At 47.8% G+C, this 22,357-nt stretch overlaps 1 protein-coding gene across 4 annotated transcripts in view; it reads left to right on the forward strand.

The window, feature by feature from the left end:
• The window catches only part of Dpp6 (dipeptidyl peptidase like 6), a 790,869-nt gene that overhangs the window by 667,240 nt on the left and 101,272 nt on the right, over nt 1–22,357 (forward strand). For all 4 annotated transcript variants that reach the window (XM_042273279.2, XM_042273275.2, XM_042273278.2 and 1 more), the window contains exon 8: nt 4,509–4,629. In XM_042273279.2, the coding sequence (XP_042129213.1) occupies nt 4,509–4,629 (121 nt within the window). The remainder of the gene's footprint in view (nt 1–4,508; nt 4,630–22,357) is intronic.

The raw sequence follows: 22,357 nt of genomic DNA on the forward strand, positions 1-22,357 counted from the left end.
CTCCAAGCCCTCCCTGTTTCAGCTCTCTCCTCCCTCTTAGTCATATCACCTGTGCAGTCACCCAGGCATGAACCTCCTTCCAGGCTGCACTCTCGACATTTCGTTTCTAATCGGTCTTACGTTCTCATGTTCTGTGTGCTTTCTTTGTCTCTTACAGCCCTACCCTCCCCCGGCACTATGTCTTCCATCACCCCCAGCCACTGTGATGCTGTTTCTAAAGTATTAATTAACTTCTGGTGTTCCCCTGTGCCTCTGCTTCCCATTCCAAAAAGAAACTGACCCAAACCTCTGTGGGACACAAGGCACCCTGATGTGCCCTGGCTCCCTCCCGTGATGTCTCTCCACCTAACAACTCCTCCAGGCTACTAGGGGTGACCAAAGGGCATCCATTCCTGATCTTCAAGCCTTCCTCCTATTCATGTCATTATCTGACAATTTCTTCCTCCAATCTGTAGTCACTTGGCCCCAAGTGCTTGAGATCACAGAGATAAGAGTGTGACGCAGAAGTTTCTTCGGGTCATGATGGATAGGAAGCAGAGAGGAAGAGGAAGGGAACAATGAGAATGAGACCAGCATCCTGCCTTCCAGGCACTCACCACATGCTGGAGTTTCCAGAACCTCCCTGGATTCATTCTTTTTCTTGTGGCTATGACAGCTCTCCTTAAGGAAGGATGAGTCCATTTTGTCTCCCAGTTTGAGGGTACTATCCATCATGGTTGGGAAGGCATGTCAGCAAGAACATGAGGTCATTGCATCCAGAGAGAGACAAGTGTTGGTGCTCAGCTGACTTTCTCTTTTGTTACAGTTGAGAACTCCACCTAGAAAATGGTACCACCACAGTCAGGCTGGGTCTTCTCGCTTCAGTTAACCTAATCCAGAAGCTCCCTCACAGACATGCTCAGAGGTTTGTCCCCACAGTGAATCTAGACACTGACAAGTTGACAATTAGCATTAGCCATCACACTCCCACAAGAGCTCCCCCTGCTGGGGACCAAGTGTTTTTAACATGGGTCCCTGTGGAGGACACTTTATACCCAATCCACAAGGGAATGAAGAAGAGAAAAGGTAAATGAGACCTGATAGAAAATCCATCTTTTGTGTTCCCACTCACATGGTGCCTTCCCATGGAGCCTCTACTAACAGCCCAGACAGACAGAGTGAGTGTGTGAGACAATGAACAGGAGCAGGAGGCGTGCTCCTGAGACTTGCTGTGTGAGATATGTGGTGTACTGTTCTCAACACTGCACATTCATCTGTTTACTCATCTTCACACCCATGCTAAGATCACCTTCTAGGACCTGCCCTTAACAATCTATTTCCTCCAGCCAAGAAGTTCCCAGAAACTCCCAAAGTAGTGTCACAAGGTGGGGACATCGACTAAAGACAAACATTTCCCACAGAAGCCAGCAACTGACTTGAGGGTGCATCTGACCCATCATGCTCCTGGTACTTGGTGTCCACTACCATAGCCCAGAGCACCCTGAGCCATGTGGAACTGGGTTCTCGCTTTGAGTTGGAGCTGCCACAGGCCACTGACAGCCCTGGCTCCCCTGTCGTCAGCCCGGCCTGCAGGGAAGAAGGAGACAGCCACACAGACTTTAGTCATGGAGGTCCTTCACTACCAGATGGTAAACTGTATTCTGAAGTGACAGGAAATGGAACCCAAAGGCATGAATGGTCCTTTGGTAAAGACTACTGGGGCTGGAATCTGAGGTGAGCTAGGGTATAGAAGGCCACGTTCTGTGTTAGATCAGGGAATATGAGTGATGTAGCAGGCCAAGGCTGAGAGGCTAATGTGGGCTAGGTAGAGGGATTGAGACACGTATGCCCAGGTCTTCGGGAACATTGTCAGCCCCTGCCATATGCACTTGGAAGAGTAAAAGCCTGAACCCTCTGCATGCTGTGTACCAAATGGGTAAAGAATAAGAAGCCAGTATCGCAACGCTGATGGGCCAGGAGCTACACCCCAGCACTTCACTGTCCTATGCCCAGCACCACAGACCCACAGACAGCACAGGCAATGTCTTACCTCCCCTACCTGACATCATCACCGGAATGCAGAGCAGCAAATGTGAAGAATGCTCAGCTGAGCACCCCCCTCTGCAGCCTACTCCTGAAAGCCAAGGCAGAAAAGGCCTTAATACCCATCACTGCACATTTTATTTATGCAAAATACTAATTGGCTACAGCCTGACTTGATTCAAAAAGCCACTGCCAGCTGAGTGCGTAAAAGGAGCTCAAATTTAGGGGTTCATCGTAGGCAATCCCGTAAGAACAGGTGCTTAAATTAAATTAGGCTGTGTCCTTGCTTCTGGAAGGTTTCCAGCTTGCTTCAGGTTGAAGTGAGCAGCACGTTAGAAAGCGGGAAGCCTACACTGAAAACCAGAGCCTAAAGAAGCTTCCAGAGCCACCATGCTGTATTTCCACATAAAACATTCACAGGCCTGGAGGTGCAAGCCTGTCATCCCAGCCACTCAGGGAGCTGAAGCAAGAGGATCCCAAGTTCAAGGTCATCCTGGAGAGTAATAAATAAAAATAAAATAAAGTAAAATAAAAAAGTTAAAAGGAAAGCTGGAGGGTAGAACTCAGGCAAGACACTGTGTTCAATTTCCAATACTATAAACAAAGAAAGTACAAAATAGTCCATGTTTTTGCTTTTCTGTATTAAGCAAAATACCTACTCTCAATATTTTTTTTCTAGAATTTCTTTAAACAAAAACAAACAGCAAACAAAACTGGCTTTATTTCCTGATCCGTTCTCTAGCTGGTGTGGTCTGCATACTGTGAAGTTCAGATCCAGCTGCTTGAGGCTTGGGTGGAGCTGCCTGGGGCTCTGTAGATGGGCTAACTCAGTGTGGCAGCTTGGGAGCTGGGCTAGTCCCTAGGCCACTGAACCTTGAATTTGACTGCACATCAAAGTCACCAGGATGTACTTCAAAATACTACTGCCTGGGTCCCGCTCCAGAGCCTCTGGCTGGACTGATGATCTGAGCAGTAGGGATTTTTTTTTCAAGCTCCCCAGTGCCATCTATTATGTGTTGCCTTCTGAGAACCACCTCATGGACCAACTCTGTCCCCTCCCCTAGGAAGCCAGTGATGCACCCGGGGCCAGACTCTATTTTGTGCCACAATACAGTTCTATTAGTACGTTGCCATCAGTCTGCGGCCAAAGAAAACCTTGCCGCTCCCCATCATCCCAGACCTCAGCTCACTTGTGCCAGGGCTACTGTTTGCTACCTGCTGCTCCATCTCCTCCCCCTGTGTGGTCACATCTGTGGTGACTACAGTCATCCTGTCAGACTCTTGTCCCTCTTCTCTGAACATACAGACACTGGACTCACCCTCAGCAGGCCTGCATCTGAATGTGTGGCCCCCTACCCAGACATCAGTCAGCAGCTCTCAGTGACTGCCAGTCTCCTCCTGCAGATCCTCAGAAACTGGCTCCCTTCTTTATCAGTCCTCTGCTCCCAAGAATCTTGCCCCCATTTCTCCACCTGCTTTGCCGACTCCAGATCTGGTCTCTCTCTGCACTGTCATCCCACCCCACCCCACCCCCAGCTTGTCGGTCCCTCCTGATCCCATGTGTTCAGGTCTCAGCTGAAAACCTCTTGTTCAGCATTTCAGCATGTGCTGTAACGTAGATGACCCTTGAAGACATTGTGCTCCGTGAAGTACACCAGCCACGGAAAGACAGACACTGCCTGGTACATGAGCAGTCTCAAGTGAACAGTTCACAGACTGTCGGAGCACAGTGCTAGGTGCCAGGGTCTGCGGAGAGGTGACAGGGGCTGTCCTTCATGGGTCAGACTGTCAGCTGGAGATGGAAACATTCCATGGGTGGACAGTATGATGGTGTGAAAGTACTTGGTGACAATGAACTGTGAATTTTGAAGTAACCAGTACAACTGCCCTTCCTCTTTTAAGGAAGCCTGTCCTGCCCTGACCTGGGCCGGATAATCCATGACTTCCCAGATTCCCCACATCTCCACCCCAGGTTAGCCCTTGCCAAGATCTGAACTCCTCAAAACATTGTGAGTACTATTGTCACATAATGGTACCGACCTACCACCATCTGGACACATGACAAGTTCAGACAGGTACTAGCCATCCCAACTCCCTGTGAAAGCAGAAAGATGTAGAGCTAGATCTCCAGCCCCCATGGCCTACAATTTAACCACCAGGAAAAACCACGGTGCTGAACTATCAATTCCAAGTACCACTGTTCCAGTACTCAGGAGTATCAAGCCACAAACGATCCAATCATGACGACACAGATGTTAAATTGACAAACGATAGTGACACTGGTCAAGCTCTGCAGAGTTTGAGTGTCTGATCAATCCCTAAATGTGGGTTATGTTGCAGGGAAATCAACCACAAACGATTCCATGGCCACCTTTATTCAATCAGATACACACAGCAGGTGAACAAACGCCGGGCAGTTTCAAACTTAAGAACACCTAAGCCCACTCCCTGCTTACTTCTGCTATTGTCTCTTCTTTCCAAATCAGATATTTATCTTTGAGAACAACATCTACTACTGCGCACATGTTGGGAAGCAGGCAATCCGCGTGGTCTCTACAGGGAAGGAGGGTGTGGTCTACAACGGCCTCAGTGACTGGCTGTATGAAGGTAAGACCTGAGGGGTAAAGATGCAGAGTATTTCCCCACAGAGCAGCTGCTGCAGTGCTGGATGCCACCTCTGAACTAGCCTCCTTTTCTCTTCGACTTAGTTATAAATTAAACTTCAGTTTCCTGAAGGCCATTGAGCTCCAGGGAACACCAAGTCAGCATTCATGGGTGGCAGGTGCGGGGACTCACGCGTGGTCAGGAATGGGGGATTCACAGGTGAGGAAGGATTCACAGGGAGCAGATATAAGGGCCTTCGCTGAACCCACTGGTGCTTCTATAAAAGCAGAGTTGCTTCATGGGGAAATTGTCTGAGTGCTCCCAGGACCAATGTGTGTGTCCCTCTACCCGCTCCAAGGGTTAAGAAGCCTGTCTGCATCTGGGAGAGGTCAGATGTTTTAGTTGTCTTGGTGTGACACAGTACCCTCAGTTGGGTTGGGAAGGATCAGGGATGCTCTTGCTTCATGAGGGCTGGTACCAGTTCCTCCTGGAGCTGTGCATTTCTTAGGCCTGGACTTATGCCGAAGGGAGCATATGGTGTGGAGGGGCAATATACTTCCCATCACAGCTCACTGAAACCTCAAGTTTCAGCAGATTGCAAGCACGGCCAGATGCGCCATGTACCCCAATCAGAATATGGTATTTTTCTATCATCCCAGAGTCCCCTGGGCCCCTTTATGGTCAATGCCCCCCCTCTCCACAGCACTCTCTTCTGGAGATCCCAGTAGCTCTTGCTTCTGTCTGACAGACAAGCTGAAACTGCCACACGCAGGCAAGGAGGCTCTCCAGCCAGTCTCCTTAGAGCCCAGTGCTAGTTGGAGTTCAGATCACTCTTAAGAACCCAGTTCCCAGGTTGCCCTCTGAGATCCAGGGCAGTCAACTCTGAGCCTTAGTTTCACATGACACCCTAGGCCATTCCTGAGGGAGCTGATGGAGTGAAACAGATGTGGGCTGGCTAGTGTCCAGGCTTGCTCTGTCCAGAAATGGCCCTGGGAACAGCAACCCAAGCTCTCCCCAGCTCCATCCAGATTACTCTAGAGGGGCTGTATTTCTGCACTGGGTGCAGGCCCATGTGTGCCCAGCAATCGACAAGAGAGATCATCTCACATACCAGATAAAATCACCAAGAGAGAGGACCCTGTAGTCCTGTGCCCCAAGAGACAACCAAAAAGCCTTTGAGAAATCACCAGAAAACCAAGCCCTGTTAGTGCCTGCTCTGTGAGAGGCTTTACTAGGCATGTCCAGGCTATGATGACAGTCAGGAAAGCATCCCCAAATCATAAACTTACTTAAAAGATCATGACATATTTTTAAGATTTCTTTGGTTATTTTACTGTGCAGATATTGAGTGAGAATTTTCTGCATGGTAAATGGGTACACATGCCCACCTCTTGCCTATACGTGATGCCTTCCAAATCTTGATTGGGCCTGCTATCTATCTTGCTGGAGAGTGGTTAGTAGCAAGGTTAGTAGCAAATGGGGTTACAGGGTCACATGTGAGGTCCATCATGACCTTGTAGAGCTATTTCACCTTTAAGAACTCAACATGCTCAGATAACACATTGGAGGGATCCAATGTGAGTTGTGACCAGAACATTGCAAATGGCAGGCACTAGAGGATCTTTACACACACACACACACACACACACACACACACACACACACACACACACATCCTGTTACACTAACAGTGGCTGTATTAATTATTGTTTAACTTAGTCACTAGTATTTTAATGCAAAGGAAAGAACATATTATCTGTTCTAGTTTCATTCTGACCCAAAGCAACTTAGGGAAGTGAAGGTTTATTGCTCGCAGGTCACAGCCCATTGCTGAGGAAAGTCAGGGCAAGAACTCAAGCAGGAATCTGAAGTAGAATCCATGGAGGAACACTGCTTGCTGGCTTGCTTGCTGCCTGTGGTAGCTTTCTTATATGCCCCAGGGAAAGGTACCTACCTAGGGAATGGTACCTCCCACAGTGGGCTGGGCACTCCTACATGAATCAAGATAATCCCCCACAGACATGCCCACAGCCCAGTCTGATGTGGGCGAGTCCTTAGCTGAGGCTCCCCTCTCAGATGACTCTAAGTTGTGTCAAGATGACAATTAGGGTGAACTAGGGCAATATATTTTTTTTAAGGAGGGAGAGAAAGAGAGAGATGGAAGCATCCAGGCAGGATTTGCCACAGTTTAGAAACTGTCTGTCTTGAATTTCATGGGAGGCTGGTGCAAGCTAAGCTCCTTGAGAGCCCCGTAGAGAAGGGCCTTGGGTCTTGCTGCAAGAGCCTCGGCTCACTCTGTAACTAATCTCCTTAATAACATCCATAGCCAGGAGGTTTAAAACATCTTTCTCGGTATCTCAAAAAAATAAAAAATTCATTGCTTTGCCATTCAAGTTAAGCTTAACCTTAGCAAATCCATTGAAAAGATTCTTTATTTTCTTCAAGGCATTTACAAGAAATCATGTAGCTATGTTAACAGAAGCTCAAATATTTCAAATCAATCTCTCAGTGATGGGGCAGCTTAATCTGCTTACCCTTGTTCCCTGGATGGTTCTATATGCTGATGCTCAGACTTCTGAAACTGGGAACCTGGGAGCCCTGGGGGACACTGTGTCCTTTTTTTTAATAACAGGAGAATAAACTTAGAAGATTGCCTTGGCCTAATCAGTGACTTAACTGTTTTATTTCCAGGCTCTTGCTTCAGAGCGGGCAGGGAGTAGATGGGAGAAATCATACTCAGAACATTTGCCGAGGGCCCTGCTTGCCTGGAAGGGTTAGTTCTGAGAAGCAGCTAAGACACAGTAAGCGAGAAGCATACTGTAGTCTGCAGTTATTGGCAGCAAGACACCACATTGATTTTTGTTTCCCAAAAAGAGCCTCAGACATATTGAACACTTCAGAGTGCTGGAGACAGAGAGAGAGATAAGTAGGAAGCCTGGAGGCTGCTGGGAATCTCCATCCCTTGAGCAGAAAGATCTCCTGCCAGTAGCTACCAGGCAAAACCCCGGCTCAGGGCTGGTTGTGTACCCCACACCATCTTCTGGGTAACTTTCCAGGGCTTGTATGGACCAGAGACTAGTTTTTATGAACAAAATAGGCATCTTCTGTCCTGCGAGGAAATGTCATGTAGCATTGTGGAATTACAGTTTAATAGAAAGAAAAAGACAACTTGATAGTATTGGCAGCTTTAAGTTTTACTGAACTTGGTTCTCCATAACTGAATTTAAGGTGTTACTAGAATGTTCTGACGACTGTGAAGGAATGTTCCATGAAGAATCCATGCTTTGAGCAAGGCTTAGTAATTCAACATGCTCCCAATGTGGGAGCATTTGAGCAGAGTTGTAATTATCCAAATTTTTACAAAGGTTTTTTGTTGCCATGGTTACAGAGCTGGTTGCTACCCTTTATTTATAAAGTACTGTCAGCTCATTTTCATCCCTATCAAGTACATGAGCTAGTGAGGACCAACATAGAATTGTTGCTGGTAGTTTTCTAATAACAAGAATTTAAGTCCCTAAATGTTCCTATTAAGTGATGAACCAACTGTCTATTCCTCTCCTGCTAAGCAGCAGTGTATAGGACCCAAACCTAGCATGGGTGCTCAAAGGCATGCTGCTCTCATACAATGGTCATTTCTGATGAGAGTCAGATGCCCTGGAGTCACCTGAGAATGGCCCCTCTCTCCTTGTGTAGAGGACTAGGAACTCTCATCCCAATTCATATGAAAGGATGGAGAGAGACCAAGGGACTATGAACTTGAGAAACTGTTCACAGAACACAGCCTGAAGCCATAAGAAGGCTGACATCGCTAGGACCTGAGAAAGTGGCCTGGAGGATATTTACCTAGATTTTTTTTTTCAGTCAGGTTTGGTATGGATGACATTCCAGGGCTGACCTTTAACCTTACTATTCCACAGGGATAAGGTGCTTAGAACATGGGATCAGATCAAGAGAAACTATTTGGCAGGGCAATGTTGCCCGTGTGGGTGTGGCAGGGCCAGGCTCACTATGGCTCTTGAGTAGCTGTGCCTGCTGCCACCGCCCCCCAACATGTCCTGAAGACCATGGTGGTTCCTGACCAGCAGTGACCAGATGGAAGGGATGCTGGGACAGTGTGTGCTCTGCTGTGTCTTCTGCAGTTCTCTGGGAAGCAGTGTAGAGGGAGGGAGCCTGTCTGGCCATAGGCGCCCTCTCCCCACTGACAGCAGCTACAGAGAGGCTGAGGCTGATTTGGAACTCTCTCCCTGGTTTGGACCTGTCCTGCTAGACTGCTTCTTAGTCACTGACAGCTGCTATCTTTGGGAGCCCAAAGTTCCTTGTGATCAGTTGTAGAAATTCAATATTTTGAACACCATATTGGCTCTACCTGTGGTGTCTAGAGGAGGTTGTGGAAGGAAAATTAATGATGGAAATATCTAAATGTAATCAGCACTCACCAAATTTTCTGCCCTCTGAGGTGCCGTACAGCAGAGCAAAGGAAAAATGGATTAGCCACGATTTAAGCAAGAGGCTTACTGCAGCTAGGATGTAATGTGACCGGAAGACTATTTTCACTGCCTGGCTCTCGTCTCCAATTCCATACAGCGTCCCTGGCAGCTGACAGCATGGGGACTGTCTCTTGTGGAGGTGCAGAGGAAAAGATGAGAGCCATGCGGTAGAGACGCGTTCTGCCGTGACAGGGTATGGAGTGAGATGGTGCTTCTCTGCTCCTCTGCTTCCTCTGATACAGTGCCAGCCAGAGTCACATGTCTGGTTTTACACAAGTCAGCCTAAGAGCAATGGACGAAGACAGGGAATCAGAATCAGGACACAGCATAAAATGCGGCAGCCATGTCCAGAGCCAGGACAACCAGGGTCCTCCTCGTCACTGTTCAGCTGTCCTGTGCTGATGCCTCCTCTCTGGCCCCACGTCCTGTCAACCCCTCCCCCACATCACCTCTCTTCTTGCCTTTCTATCCTGTCACTTCCACGGCTCCAAAACTGAAATGTGGGTGTGTCTTCAGTGACACTGACTTATTTTCTTGCATGTCACTCTTTCCTCTGGATCACAGCAACATTGCTCCCTTCCTCTGTGATGACAGAGTGCTCTCATCTCATTCAAGTTGTCTTTAAAGATTGCCTCATGGCTATTGATTTCTTTAGTCAAAGAATGACAGTGCAAGGGAGCTAGTGTGGAGCTGAGAACATCTGTCCCAAGTGAGCCAGCTGTTTCTGCAAGCGGACAGATAATAAATTGCTTGAGTTTGGCAGGTGATGACTTGTCCGTGCTCAATTCTGTCTTTACAGTGAACAAGCTGCCATAGACCCCAAGAAAACAAATGATGTGGCTGAGTGCCAAAAAAAATCTTTATTTATGGACAATGACATTTGCTTCCATGTAATTCTCCTACATTATTAAATCATCATCCTGTTTTTCATCTATTAAAAAACAAAAAACCAACACTAGGGAGTTAATTCACTTGGGAGATGGCTCAGAGGACCCGTGTAAATGTCAGCCATGCATAGAGGCTGTCTGTGATCCCAGCACTTGGGAAGCAGAGATGGGGTGGAGGTGGGAGGTCCTGTGAGCAAGCTAGCTGGCCAGACTAGCTGAGTTAGAGGGCTGCAATTCACAGAAAGACCATGTCTCAATATGTAATGTAGAGAACAGTCAAGAAAGACAACAGATGTTAATCTCAAGCCTCCACATACACACATGTGCCTGTAGACACACACCTGAACATGTGTACCTACACATATATGAACATACACATATGCACACACCATTCATTCATTCACACACACACACACACACACACACACACACACACACACACACACACCAATTCTTAGCTCATGGATCATACAAAAAGAGGCAATAAGGAGAGTTTGGCCTAAAAGCTATGGAGGGAGCTGGTGATCTAATTGGGAGTTTCCTATGAATCTTAGAGCTGAAAGACCATGATAACTTGTAACTGAGCATTCTCTCCCCTGACTTCTAGAACAGGTACGAACAGAGCCAAGCTAGAGGAGGGGCGTGTCCAGCAGAACTGACCTAAGCAAGAACAGATCACACACATCTTTGAAGTTTGAACTAACAAAGTTTAGGTGCCGGAGAGGTGGTTCAGGCTCAGAGTGCAGCAACTGCAGGAATCCAGGAATGTTCTGGGGGTAGGGAATATGGGGGGGTGTGGTAAGAGGGCTGCATTGCCCTCCCAGTTCACTGGTGGTGTAGTGCCCTGATGTTGGAGATGACTCATCCTCTATTGGCCCACCCAGAACAATTGCAGAAAGGCATGGGGTGAGGGGTTAGGGTTTCTGGTATCTTGTTGCAAAATCACTTTCTGCTTCATGATTCAGGGATAATAGCCTGGGGGCAAGCCAGATCTTTAGCTTTCAGTAACTTGGGTGAACAGCTATATAAATGCCTCACACACCTTGTGTGAGCTTCTTCCTTGGCAACTATAATATAGTGGGTGTGACCCAGCAAGCATCCTTCCAACTGCCAGAAAGAAACATAGGCATCATGCCCAATGACAAGCAGGACCTCGCCTCAGCACCTGCTGTGTGGCACAGAAATGTGATAACTGTAAACCTCTGGCTCTAGAAATCAGGGCTGCTTCTACATTTGATACAAGTCGATACAGGCTTTGAGCATTTTAGAAAGATTGTTGATCATTTTTAACTCAACATAAATAGATGGCTTGTTTGACTTCATGAAAGAAGAGAAATCTGAGGGCACACAGGACAAAGTCCCCTTAAGGCTTGAAAAACCTTGCTGACAATTAATTACTCAATCTCAAGAGCATTGGGTAAATGACGTGTTTTCAATGTTCATAGTTTTAAGGCTTTTAAATTATGCATTGGTTGCGGGAATAAGACAGATACATCTGCACCTTGGGGTAGCATGGTGAAATTTAAAATCTACAGTAGATACATCTGATAGTTGGAGGCTCATAAGCTGGACACTAGCCTTAATTATTCTGTTCACTGTTTGCTTCTTGAGGCTTTCTTTTTTCTCATATAGAAGTTTCACTGTAGTGAACTCTATAACTCTAAACTTCCATTTCTAATGTTTTCCTTGTCTAATAGTGCCAGGGACACACAGTGTGATGATGGAGTCTATGCTCATCTTGCCTCTTGGTTTTAGAAGGAAATGTTCAGCTGTCTCTAGTTCCACTGAGCATCTCTGGAGGCTCTGGTGGCAGGAGTGTCCTCTGACATGATAGACCTGGGCCATGCACAAAGTACATGGCTCTCCTAAGAGTTGCTGGGCAGCCAGGTGCAGAATTCTGCCTCCCTGAGTCACCTGCTGACTCACACGGTCACCTGCTGGACTGCCCCCACAGGAAGGACCTACCCTCTCTTTCTGAAGACATAAATACATCTGGCAGTCAGTTCATTAAAAAGAAGAGCCAATAGCTCTGTGGGTACCAAGCCTGAAAGATGTTGGAATTTTAAGTAGATGTTGCCGGAAGACATTTCTAGGAGGTGTTGCTCCATGAAGGGCTGGGACTCTGTGCCACCCTGAATGGAGTTCTAGCACCATGCCTCTACTCACCGGGACTCAGTCTCTATGGGTCTACTCAGAACCACACTTTGAACCCCTTCTCTGGAACACAGAGCATCCATTAAAAGTGACACCCTATCCGTCACTATGTGGCTCCCCTGCAGATTTCCTGTATCTCAGCCCAGTAAGGGTGAGAAATTCAGGTAACAAGATGCATCCCTGGCAATGCTACAGGTGCTTACTGTGGCCCTCATCCTGAATTGTGTTTCAAGTCTCTGTCAGGCCCCCAGCCTCTGGTTGGCCACTGGAGCTCAACAACATGATACTTGGTGAATGGGGAGGAGCAAGGGGGAAGAAGAGAATCCAAGAACCCTTCCCGCAATGACAATGGGCCATCAGCCCAATTAGGAAGCAAAGACAAACCACAGGTATCAACTTCTGTCTGTTGCTCAGGTGTAGTTCAGGCCTTTGTCATCTCCAGAGCCACAGCTCTTGGCTGCAATTCCTACCATGGGAAACAGCGGTGCTACAGCACCTGCACCTGTAGTTATGAAGTTCATGTAGCAAGATGGCATTTTGCCACACCCTAACTGCACAGCATGCATCCGCAATTACATAGACACTTTGGGGAAAAATGATGTATTCTGACTTGAGACTGTAGAAGGAAAATTAGAAAGCCAGGCAACCATCAATCCATCAATGCACAAAGTAGTCTGCCAAAAGATTTGTAAATCGCTCCATAGTTCCTTCTGTTGAGGGATGATCAGGACATGTTTTCCCAACTCTTCCTCTGTCTTTTATTCAGATCTAGGACCCTGGGATGTGTGGCCCAACACAAGCTTCTCCTAATACAGAGACTTCAAAAAAAAAAGGGGGGGTGGGAGTTGGCTTAAAAAGTGGTTGTCCCCATGTCACCCCATCTTGGGGACCTCACAGCTGTGTTAAGCAAGGTTTGCTTCCTCCAACAAGGCCACTGGGTGCCCCAGCTCTGTTCACATGGTCAGAGATTCTCACCAGTTTTCTCCAGGCCTGGGCATTTGGGTGCTCTGGAGAAGGTACTGGGAGCTTAGGGACACAAGGCAACCCTAGGGTTTGATCTCTGCTCCAGCAAAGTACTTGACACATCAGAGCCCCTCACTCTGCAGCCAAGCTGAGCTTTCCTTTGGCGGTACACAGAGGGCAGAACCTGCCATTGTGAATGGCTGTGCACATTTGGAAAGAATAAAGCAGAAATGAATGGGATGGGGGGCAGTCGTCAGCTGCAGCTAGCAGTACCCCCAAAGCAGCCCACAGCACCCCTCAGCGGTCAGGTGGAAACGGATCCTACTGAGGGCTCCAGTTCCGTGACTTCTCTTGAATCTTGCCGACTTGACTTCAGGGTACCGGAGATATGAATTTACTGTCTCCCTTCCAGAGATTCCCACACCTACTCTTTTCATGGGAAGGTGAAACTGAGTCGGGAAAACACACCATGAGGGACAATGAGAACCAAGAGGGGAATTGGAGAGCGTGTAATAGGACCTTTCAGTCTGCTGGACCCAGACGTCCGGCCACAGGCTTCCATGTTGCCTCTGCTTCCCACAGTAAACAACAGCTGTCTGTATGCACCGAGACCCCAGCAGTGTGGAATTCAGTGGATCTGGTACCTGCTTTAAAGACACCTTTGACAGGCCTGATGGGAGGCTGTCAGTGTCACTCCTGCTTTTGGCATCACTAGAAATTCAAGGCACTTCCCCATGTAGGAGGATGACAGACCCTATTTCATGAGGCAGTGTATGTAGCCAGGCTGCCATATTTAGTGGGTGGGTGGCTCTTCAGTGAGCTTTTCACAGGTCTCTGATTCTCCCCGGTGATACATAGACCCCTGAGAATATGGAACTGGGGATGTCGCTCAGTTTGAAAGCCCTGGTAGACTTGCTTCACAGCACTGCACATAACCAGGTATGGAGCTGTAATCCAGCCCTTGGGAGGTGGAGGCAAGAGGATCAGGAGCTCAAAGTCACTCTCTGCTCCATAGTAAGTTGGAGGCCATCCTGGGCTACATGAGGCCCTATCTCAAACAAGCAAGAAGATAGAGGCCAAGCCATGGGCTTCAGCCCTGTAGATACTGCTCCAGGAAAAGTCTCACTAAAGATGTCTCCAATCGTAGAGTATGTCTCCAGTCTGTCTCCACTTCCCCACACCTGCCAGTGCCTTAAGAGAAAAAAAGAGGCTGCAAATTAAGGGACTCATAAGTGTCCTTGGATTTGCTGCACAGCATGGCTGGCCTGGAAGGTGAAAATTCTGTAAGAAAACCCAAACAACTTCAGCGCAGGAGTGAAAGATAAAGATGCCGCCGCCTGGTGGTTGCCTTAGGCATGCGCAGAACAGACTCCCGCTCTCAGGGAGTTGATTTGTGAGAATTTGCGGCTCTCTGATGATAATGAGCCTCGCTAGCACTGTGTAATATGCAAATAACACAGTGCTGATTAGCATGAGAGGCTTCAAGCCTTGTGAGGTAAAAGCTGCATTTGCCTTCTGGCTTGATGTTCTCTGATTTCTTTTTTAACCCCCCATTAAATTCTGCTCCCGGCACCTTGGATAACGTACTTAGTGGCAGGAGAAGGCAGCAGATGCAAGCAAGAATAAATAAGATTTTCCATATTTAGAATGAGGCCATTTATTTCCGAGTACAGATCTATCAGGCGTGTTATTTATGTACTTTGCAATTTTTCTTGGACCCAGATTCCAAAGGGTGCTTTGGTGGAAGCAGGGCCATCATGGCGACAGTTGAGTTCTTGGCACAGTTCCTGTAGGATGAGCCTAATTCCACCTCACTGGCTCCACTCTATTTGGATCTGTTCTTGCCTCATTAAAAGATGACAATCTGCAGTGCTGAAACTGGCCAGGCAGATGGGTTCTCCTGCGTTGAGCCGCACAACAGAGTGGAATACCACGGGTTAGCAGGGGAACAGCATTCTTATTTGCACAAAGGCAGAAAGCAAGTAACTAACCAAGCTCGGCCCATCCCTGCCCTGTGATTGGGGGTGATGGGCTCAGGCTCCTCCATCATCACTGTGCCGTGGTCGAATGGGTTCCACGTGGGACTCTGGGTCAGGACTTCACATATCCCAGATATTAAGTAAGCGCCCATCGTCCCTGAGCCCATCCCTCGGTCTCTCGAAGGGTTCTAATAGTATTGCCACATGCCTGCATCTTACAAATACTCGCTAACTACTATAGTAGGAAAACACATGCACTTGGCTCGGTGACACCTGCCCTTCCCATCTCATTAGATTGCAGTGAGGTTCAAAGGACACAGCCACACATTGTTTGATTGGACGTTGGAGAGAGATGAGTTATGAATATTTGGTTAATGCAGCATTTAAGCAGAGAAAGAAGGATGCTCAGGCAAAAAAAAAAAAAAAAAAAAAAAAAAAAAAAAAAAAACCTAGCCTATGTGAGAGTTTGCAGAGGTAGCTAGAGAACATTCTAGAGTTTTAGCATTTGAGGTGGGAGAGAGAGAGCATGACTAAGTGGAATCATTCTGCCTTGGACCTGAGTTCCAAAAGCATTAATAAGATTTGGAACTCTCCACAAAGTCCCCAGTGTCCCCTCTGGTCTGTTGATGAGAATATTAAAGCCCCCCCTTGTGAGAAGGGCAACTTCAGGTTGGGCGTGGGACCCAGCCCTGATGTAGCACCTCCCTACTCTGACTTTCTTGGTAGACTAGTGACAAAGTCCCTCCACTGTGCGATCCCCTCCCCTCCCTGTCCCACCCCGAGCTTGACTGTTCCATTCTGCCTCAATCATCCCTGATAGAGGTAGCATGCTGTAAGCTCTTCTCAAGCTTCTGGAAGTTTCTCCGGGGGTGATTTGTTCATACAGTAATTCTGGCAGCCAGAGTTACTTCTGTCTCTTCGGCTGGATTACAATAAGCCAACAAAACAAAACAAAACAAAATGCCAGGGGCAAACACTTCACAGCATGGTTCGGGGCTTAGGATCCTCTGTGCTATTTAGATTTAAGCAAAGGAGAATTCACTCTGTCTGTTGCTTCTACTAGAAAAATAAGTTGACATTTTCTGCCAACCATCACAAAACAAACAGAAGATTTATTCAAAGAGCCAGATAAACACCTGATCCTCTGAAATCTGTCTTTACCTTGGAAATGACTCCACAGGAAGGAGGCAAAATCAGACCTGGGCAGCCTTCTCTAACTCAGGCTAAGTCCCATGAAGCCAGAGAGATGTCACTTACTGTTGCTCCCTCAGTCTTGCAGGACCTCGTGGTTCTGCGTCACTTACCACTGATGGCTCCAGTCATCATTTTGCAAGTGTTCTTGGAATAGACATTCTGGAAGAGGGATCAGAGACCACAATGGCAATCTTGCCTTGCAGAAAGCAGCAGAGATACTTCAAGCCCCTTCACAGAAACTGCCTATCTGCACAGTCACACTCTTGCCCTGTCTGCCCTGTCTAGGGGAAAAGTCCATCTCCCCACTGTGCTTTGTTAGAAGCCAGAGAAGGTTCTAGAACTTCAGCATTTGTGGGAGGAACAGAGAGCACATGGTTGAGCTGGGAACTTCTATACAGGTACAGGCCAGCTGCTGCTTCTACTTTTTTGTTTTTGTTTTTCGAGATAGGATTTCTCTGTGTAGCCCTGGCTGTCCTTGAACTCACTCTGTAGCCCAGGCTGGCCTCAAACTCAGAGATCCACCTGCCTCTGCCTCTTGAGTGCTGGGATTAAAGGCGTGGGCCACCATGCTCAGTGTCAGCTTCCTAGCCAGGATACATTCCCCACCCTCTGATGGAAGCAGGCGGCAATGCAATTCAACAGAGTGCTAGAAACCCTTCTCCAGGCCTCCAGCTGAGCACTGAGGTGGGGCACTGCCCCTGCTTCTGCTTGTTTTGAAGTCAGTTGTTGAGCACTTTCTGTTTGCAAAGCACTTTCAAAGGCTGTGTTTGGAACAGGTACTTCTCAGTTCTGGCCTGTTCAGAACACAGACGGTGCAGACTGGGTTGAGAAAGCTAGAAGGTTCTGGGGGTGAGATGCTGTTGAGGACATGGAGACAAATCAGTTGTGCCCCATGCTGTACTGGAAACAAGGGAAAGACCAGAAGTAGATGTAGCACTCAGGAATGGGCATTCACCTCAGATGATGCATCTCAGTTTAGCTCAACTGGAAGTCATTCACAGAGCACCTCCTAGCCTAGCCTCTGCATGGTGTGGCCATTTGCCCTCTAGCTGGGGATGAATTCCTCCAGGACATCACTCTAACACAGAGGGACAGTTAGCAAAGGAACTGAGGGGTGTCCAGCAGAGCATGCCTACTACAAATGGCTGGATTCCCCTTCTCAGCAAAAGCACTCACATCCCCACTTCTGGTCCTGTCCAGACTCTAAATCACACACACTGTCACTGTGTCCTAAACAGCTTGTGTGGAGCTCAGGTCAGGATGCTGGAGTTATAAGGTGATGATGAATGGGTATGGTATGGAACTGTGCAGTTTGAGAATGTAACATCATGTAATAAATGAAGATATGCCTAGGACCCTGATCCACTGTTCACCCTTAGAGAGGACCCTGAATGTACCTGTGACCCTGATCTACTGTCCATCTCACCCTGAGAGGGGACACTGGGTATACCTGTGACCCTGATCCATTGTCCCTTCATTGTTAGAGAGGACACTGGCTATGCCTGTGACACTGATCCACTGTCCACCTCACTCTTAGGGAGGTCACTGGGTGTGCCTGTGACCCTGATCTACTGTCACCTCATGCTTAGAGAGGTCACTGATTTCCCACCAGCATTATCCTAGCATTAGGCCCATGCAGTTGCCTTTCTCAAATGGTAAAGACAGCTACTGTTATCACTGTCAAAGGAATACTAGAGTTGGTAAGGACTTGGTCACCTCCTGGTCAGTGTCCCCATCATGAGTACATCTTGGACTTGAGAATAGATTAGCTAGCCTAGGGACACAGTCTTGGCTTAGAGTAGAATAATTCTAATGTGCCCATTTGGAACCAGAACTTCATCCTCTTGAGTATAACATGCTGTCCACTGTGTGACCCCAGGAAACAGAGAGACAGGCAGAGGATGGGGACTGAACAGTTGAGAAGAGCTGAGCTGAGCCCAGGGTGTGCTTTGCTGGATTCCATTCAGATTCTACAGCGAGGGGACATCCTGTGTCTGTGGCTGACACCCATTCTACTGCTACTGCGTATGTGACAGAAATAGGTTCCCATTCACTTAGAATCCTCACACCAGCCTGAGGACTAAGGGTAGACTCTTGTTCTTTCACCATTGGAACCAGAAGTAAGTCATGAGCCAATTCTACAGGGCCCGGGAACCACCCAAGAGCCATTCATAACTTTTAGCTAATTAACCTTTTCTTTAATAAACCTTGCAACCTAATTTCCTGTCTGGTACGTATTGTGTTTTCACTGATATTAGGAAATAATTATACAGAACATCTCAGTCTGATTAGGGCAAGTGCTCGTGAATTAGGGTTTTCTTTGAAAATATGTGCTAGATGGTCCTCCCTTCAGTTCTTCCTAAAAGCAAATCTTATTCTTCTGTTAATTCTTTGAGAGTTTTATACAATGTATTCTGACCATATTCACCACCCCCCAACTCTACTCAGATCCACCCACCCAACCACACACACACACACTTCAAGCCCATTGAGTACAGTTGGTGTTGGCCAGCTACTTTTGGGTATGGGCCTGCCCTGGTGTGTGGTTGACCTACCAGGGGTCACACCATTAAAGAAAACTGACTCTCCCAAGCAGCTATCAAATACCAATGGCTCCTTGACTAGGGGCAGGACTTCATCCCCCCAGCTCCCTCCATCCTAGGATTTTGTCTGGCTTGAGCTTGCACAAGTTTTGTGCATGTGGTCGCACCGTTGTGAGATCACATGTGCTGCTGCTCCACTATGTCCGGAAAGCACCGTATCCTTGCAGTTGTCCATGGCTTCTGGCTCTTACAATCTTTCTAACCACTCTTCTTTGAAGATCCCTGAGCCTTGAGGGGAAGGGTGTGATATAGACATCATGTTTATGCCTGAGCCAAACCATAAGGAAATATTACCTATAATTTAAGGCAATCATTTTGTTTTGTATCAAGTATGTCTTTCATAAGAGGATGAAAATTAAAGCCTGCCCTTTGTAAGAACCCTTGGTAAACACAAACCATGGCTGGTAGCTGGGTCCCTGGGTTTAAAGTTCTCATCTGAGAGTCCCTGTTTCTTTTCGCTTTCTGGTGCATATTAAGAGAATGATCAGCTTTGGAAAAACAGCAGGAAGAAAATTATAACTGTAGGGAAAGGAAAACTCATTACAGAGTTGATAATCCATTTTACCTGAGACACTAAACCAATCACTGGGTAGATTACTATGGTCACATCAAAGCTACAGTGTTATGTGCAATGTTCTGCTTGAAAGTGGACATATTTCAGGAACAGTTTATACAAGCTTTGGTCCATCCTGGGCACAGGTGCCAGCCATCTCCAAGCTGCCTGGCTGCCTGGCACCCTGGCCTGACCTCAAAGGGGGCTCATAGGTAGGAGAGTTAAGGCTCTGTGAAGTTCCCAAAAGCCAAACAGCCTTGAGCTCTAATTGCACGGATGGGCACTGGTGTGGCAGGAGAGAGGGGAGAAAAGGAGATGGACGAACAGCACTGACCCCATAACTTTCCACCCTGGAGCCCCATGAGCCATGGGCTATTTTTCTCCTTCAGTGGTCTGGAGGGTGGGGACTCACAGTGCCCACTGCCATGACTGCTCTTTTGGGGAGGGATCTCTCATCCAGCAGTTAAGCCAGTCTGGGTTTACCAGGAACTCAGTGCTGCTGGATCTTAGAGGAATTCAGTGAAAGACACACACACACACACACACACACACACACACACACACACACACACACACACACACACAGTGTTTAGCCTATATTTTTGACAAGAAAGGAAAACAGAAGGGCCCAGAATTAGGCTTCTACCTGAGGTTAAGAGAAGGGTATGCTGAGGCTTGGAGGTTGGAGATGTTGGAAGGAAGCAGTCTGTACTTCCTTCGGTCTCTACCTTCTGTCAGTCCTTCCTCCCTGGGCGCACTGGCCCCTTGGGGAGGAGCTGCTGCTGCTGCTGCTGCTGCTGCTGCTGCTGCTGCTGCTGCTGCTGCTGCTGCTGCTGCAGGGAGGGAGTATGGTGAGCACAGTTGAGCTGCAGTGGCTTGCTTAGATTGTGCTATTGCAGAGGAGATACATCTTTATACATGACATAAAAATGGGACGATAGGACCAAGTGGCTCAGCAGGTAAAGGCACTTGCCACCAAGTCTGGTGACCTGAGTTCAGTCCCCGTGATTGGAGAGAGAGGACCAACTCCTAGTTGTCATCTGACTTCCACACACTTTCTGGGACATGTCCCCACGCACAAAATAATGTAACAATGTAACGATGTAATAATGCTTGTTTTTAGAAAATAAGCAGTGGAAGGCAGCTGTGGTGAGATCCATGAAAATCTGCCCATTTCCTCCTCAGCGGTGTGAGCCTTTGGCAGTTTCCTTTTTCCGATTTCATGGGCAGGATGGGCTGCTTCCCTCTCCACCAGAGCACGCAGCCCCCTCGTGGCAGGCTCCGATCCTCTCTCAGCTAACCTCTTCACATGTTTGATTATCACTTGATTATCTCCCCCAATGAGGACCCTCTTGTGCCCTGATGGCTCCTTCACATCCGCTCTCAACATGCAGTGTGGCGGGAAGAAGGAGATGCTGCTCTCTGTCACGAGCCTCAAGCAGGCACAGAACCTCTTCAGGAAGCATCTCGTCCCTCTCACCCAGTACAGAGTGGTGACAAAAGACCCTGGGGTCACCCACAGGCCTGCAGCCAGCAACTGCCACCAGAGGCCAAAGGCTGCCTTGCCCCCTCTCCTCCCTTCCTGCCCTGAGTCTTTCAGTTCCAACTCCAAGCAGGCCCCAGCTCCCCTCTTCTGAGTTCCAGCTGGGAATTCCATGTTACATATGACCTTGAACTAAAACCTACACCCCTGTTTCTCAGGGAAAAGCCAGAACCAATCAGCAAACACTGTACTCATACCCAGACTGTAGGGCTTCAAAATGATGCCTCTGCTCTCCAACTCACTATGTCTCTAAGAATGCCCCTGAACTCCTGATCCTCCTGCCTCCACCTCCCTCCTAGTTCTTAAATTATTCTCAGTGTGTCTGTCCATAGTGTGTTCTCAGTCTGTTGTGTTAGGTTGTCACCAAGTGAATGCATGGCTGGATGCCAAGCAAATGAGTGAATGAGAGCTTTGAATATATATATATATATATATATATATATATATATATATGTCAACAGTGGACTAAAAATAAGAAAAGGGGTATATGCATGACACTCTGGTATTAATTTGGGTAAGAGGTCCATGAATGGAAGGCTTTGGGGCCATGACTTCAGGTCCCTCAAGTGCCCATTAAATAAAGATGGAGAAAGACGGTCAAGGAAAGCCATAGCAACAAGGGTAACCCAAGAACAGGAGCCTGGCTTCCTGGCTCAGGTGTTCCCTTTGCTTCATTTTGCCTACACAAAACATTAGTCATTTAAGTTGCTCTGAGTGAACCTGAGAATGATGACCTCAGACAGTGACATCTTTGAATTGGGCTGAGCCTGGCAGGGCTAGCCTTTCCTCTTTTCTGTACTTACAAGGTATACAAAAGGCCAGGGCAGGTGTGCCCTGTCTGTGATGCTGGCTGGCTGGCTTCCAACTACTCAGAAACAGCTCTGCTGCAGAGGAAGGGACCATAAATGTGCAGACCTACCTTTTATGCCTCCAGCCCACTGAGTCAGAAAGAATGCACATGCAAGAGGGTTTAGGAGAAAATAGATTTCTTCTGCTCCTAGTGAAACAGGAACAGACTCTGGCCTCTTGGCCACACTTTGCCTTGCCTCAGAAAATGAGACCTATGGGCCTGGAGAGACCATCTGTGGGACACATTAAGGGTCCCTGTGGGATACTAGCTAGGACTCTTTCCAGAAAAGTCCCCAAGTTTCCCTATTTCCCTTCCCATGTCACATCTGTGGCACTCGGAACCACCTTCAAACTTCCTTCCAGCTGAACCTGAACGGTGGGTCTGTAGGTCAGGGACCCCTGCACCCAGCCACCAAGAGGACAGCACACCCAACCACTGTGAGGGACCTTTCCTCCAGCCCCTAGGTTTGGGTCCTGGTATCAGTCCCTCCCATCTGAGCTGGGTGTTGTCCCCAAACA

This window comes from Peromyscus maniculatus, chromosome 3 (assembly GCF_049852395.1).
Source record: "Peromyscus maniculatus bairdii isolate BWxNUB_F1_BW_parent chromosome 3, HU_Pman_BW_mat_3.1, whole genome shotgun sequence".
NCBI lineage: Eukaryota > Metazoa > Chordata > Mammalia > Rodentia > Cricetidae > Peromyscus > Peromyscus maniculatus.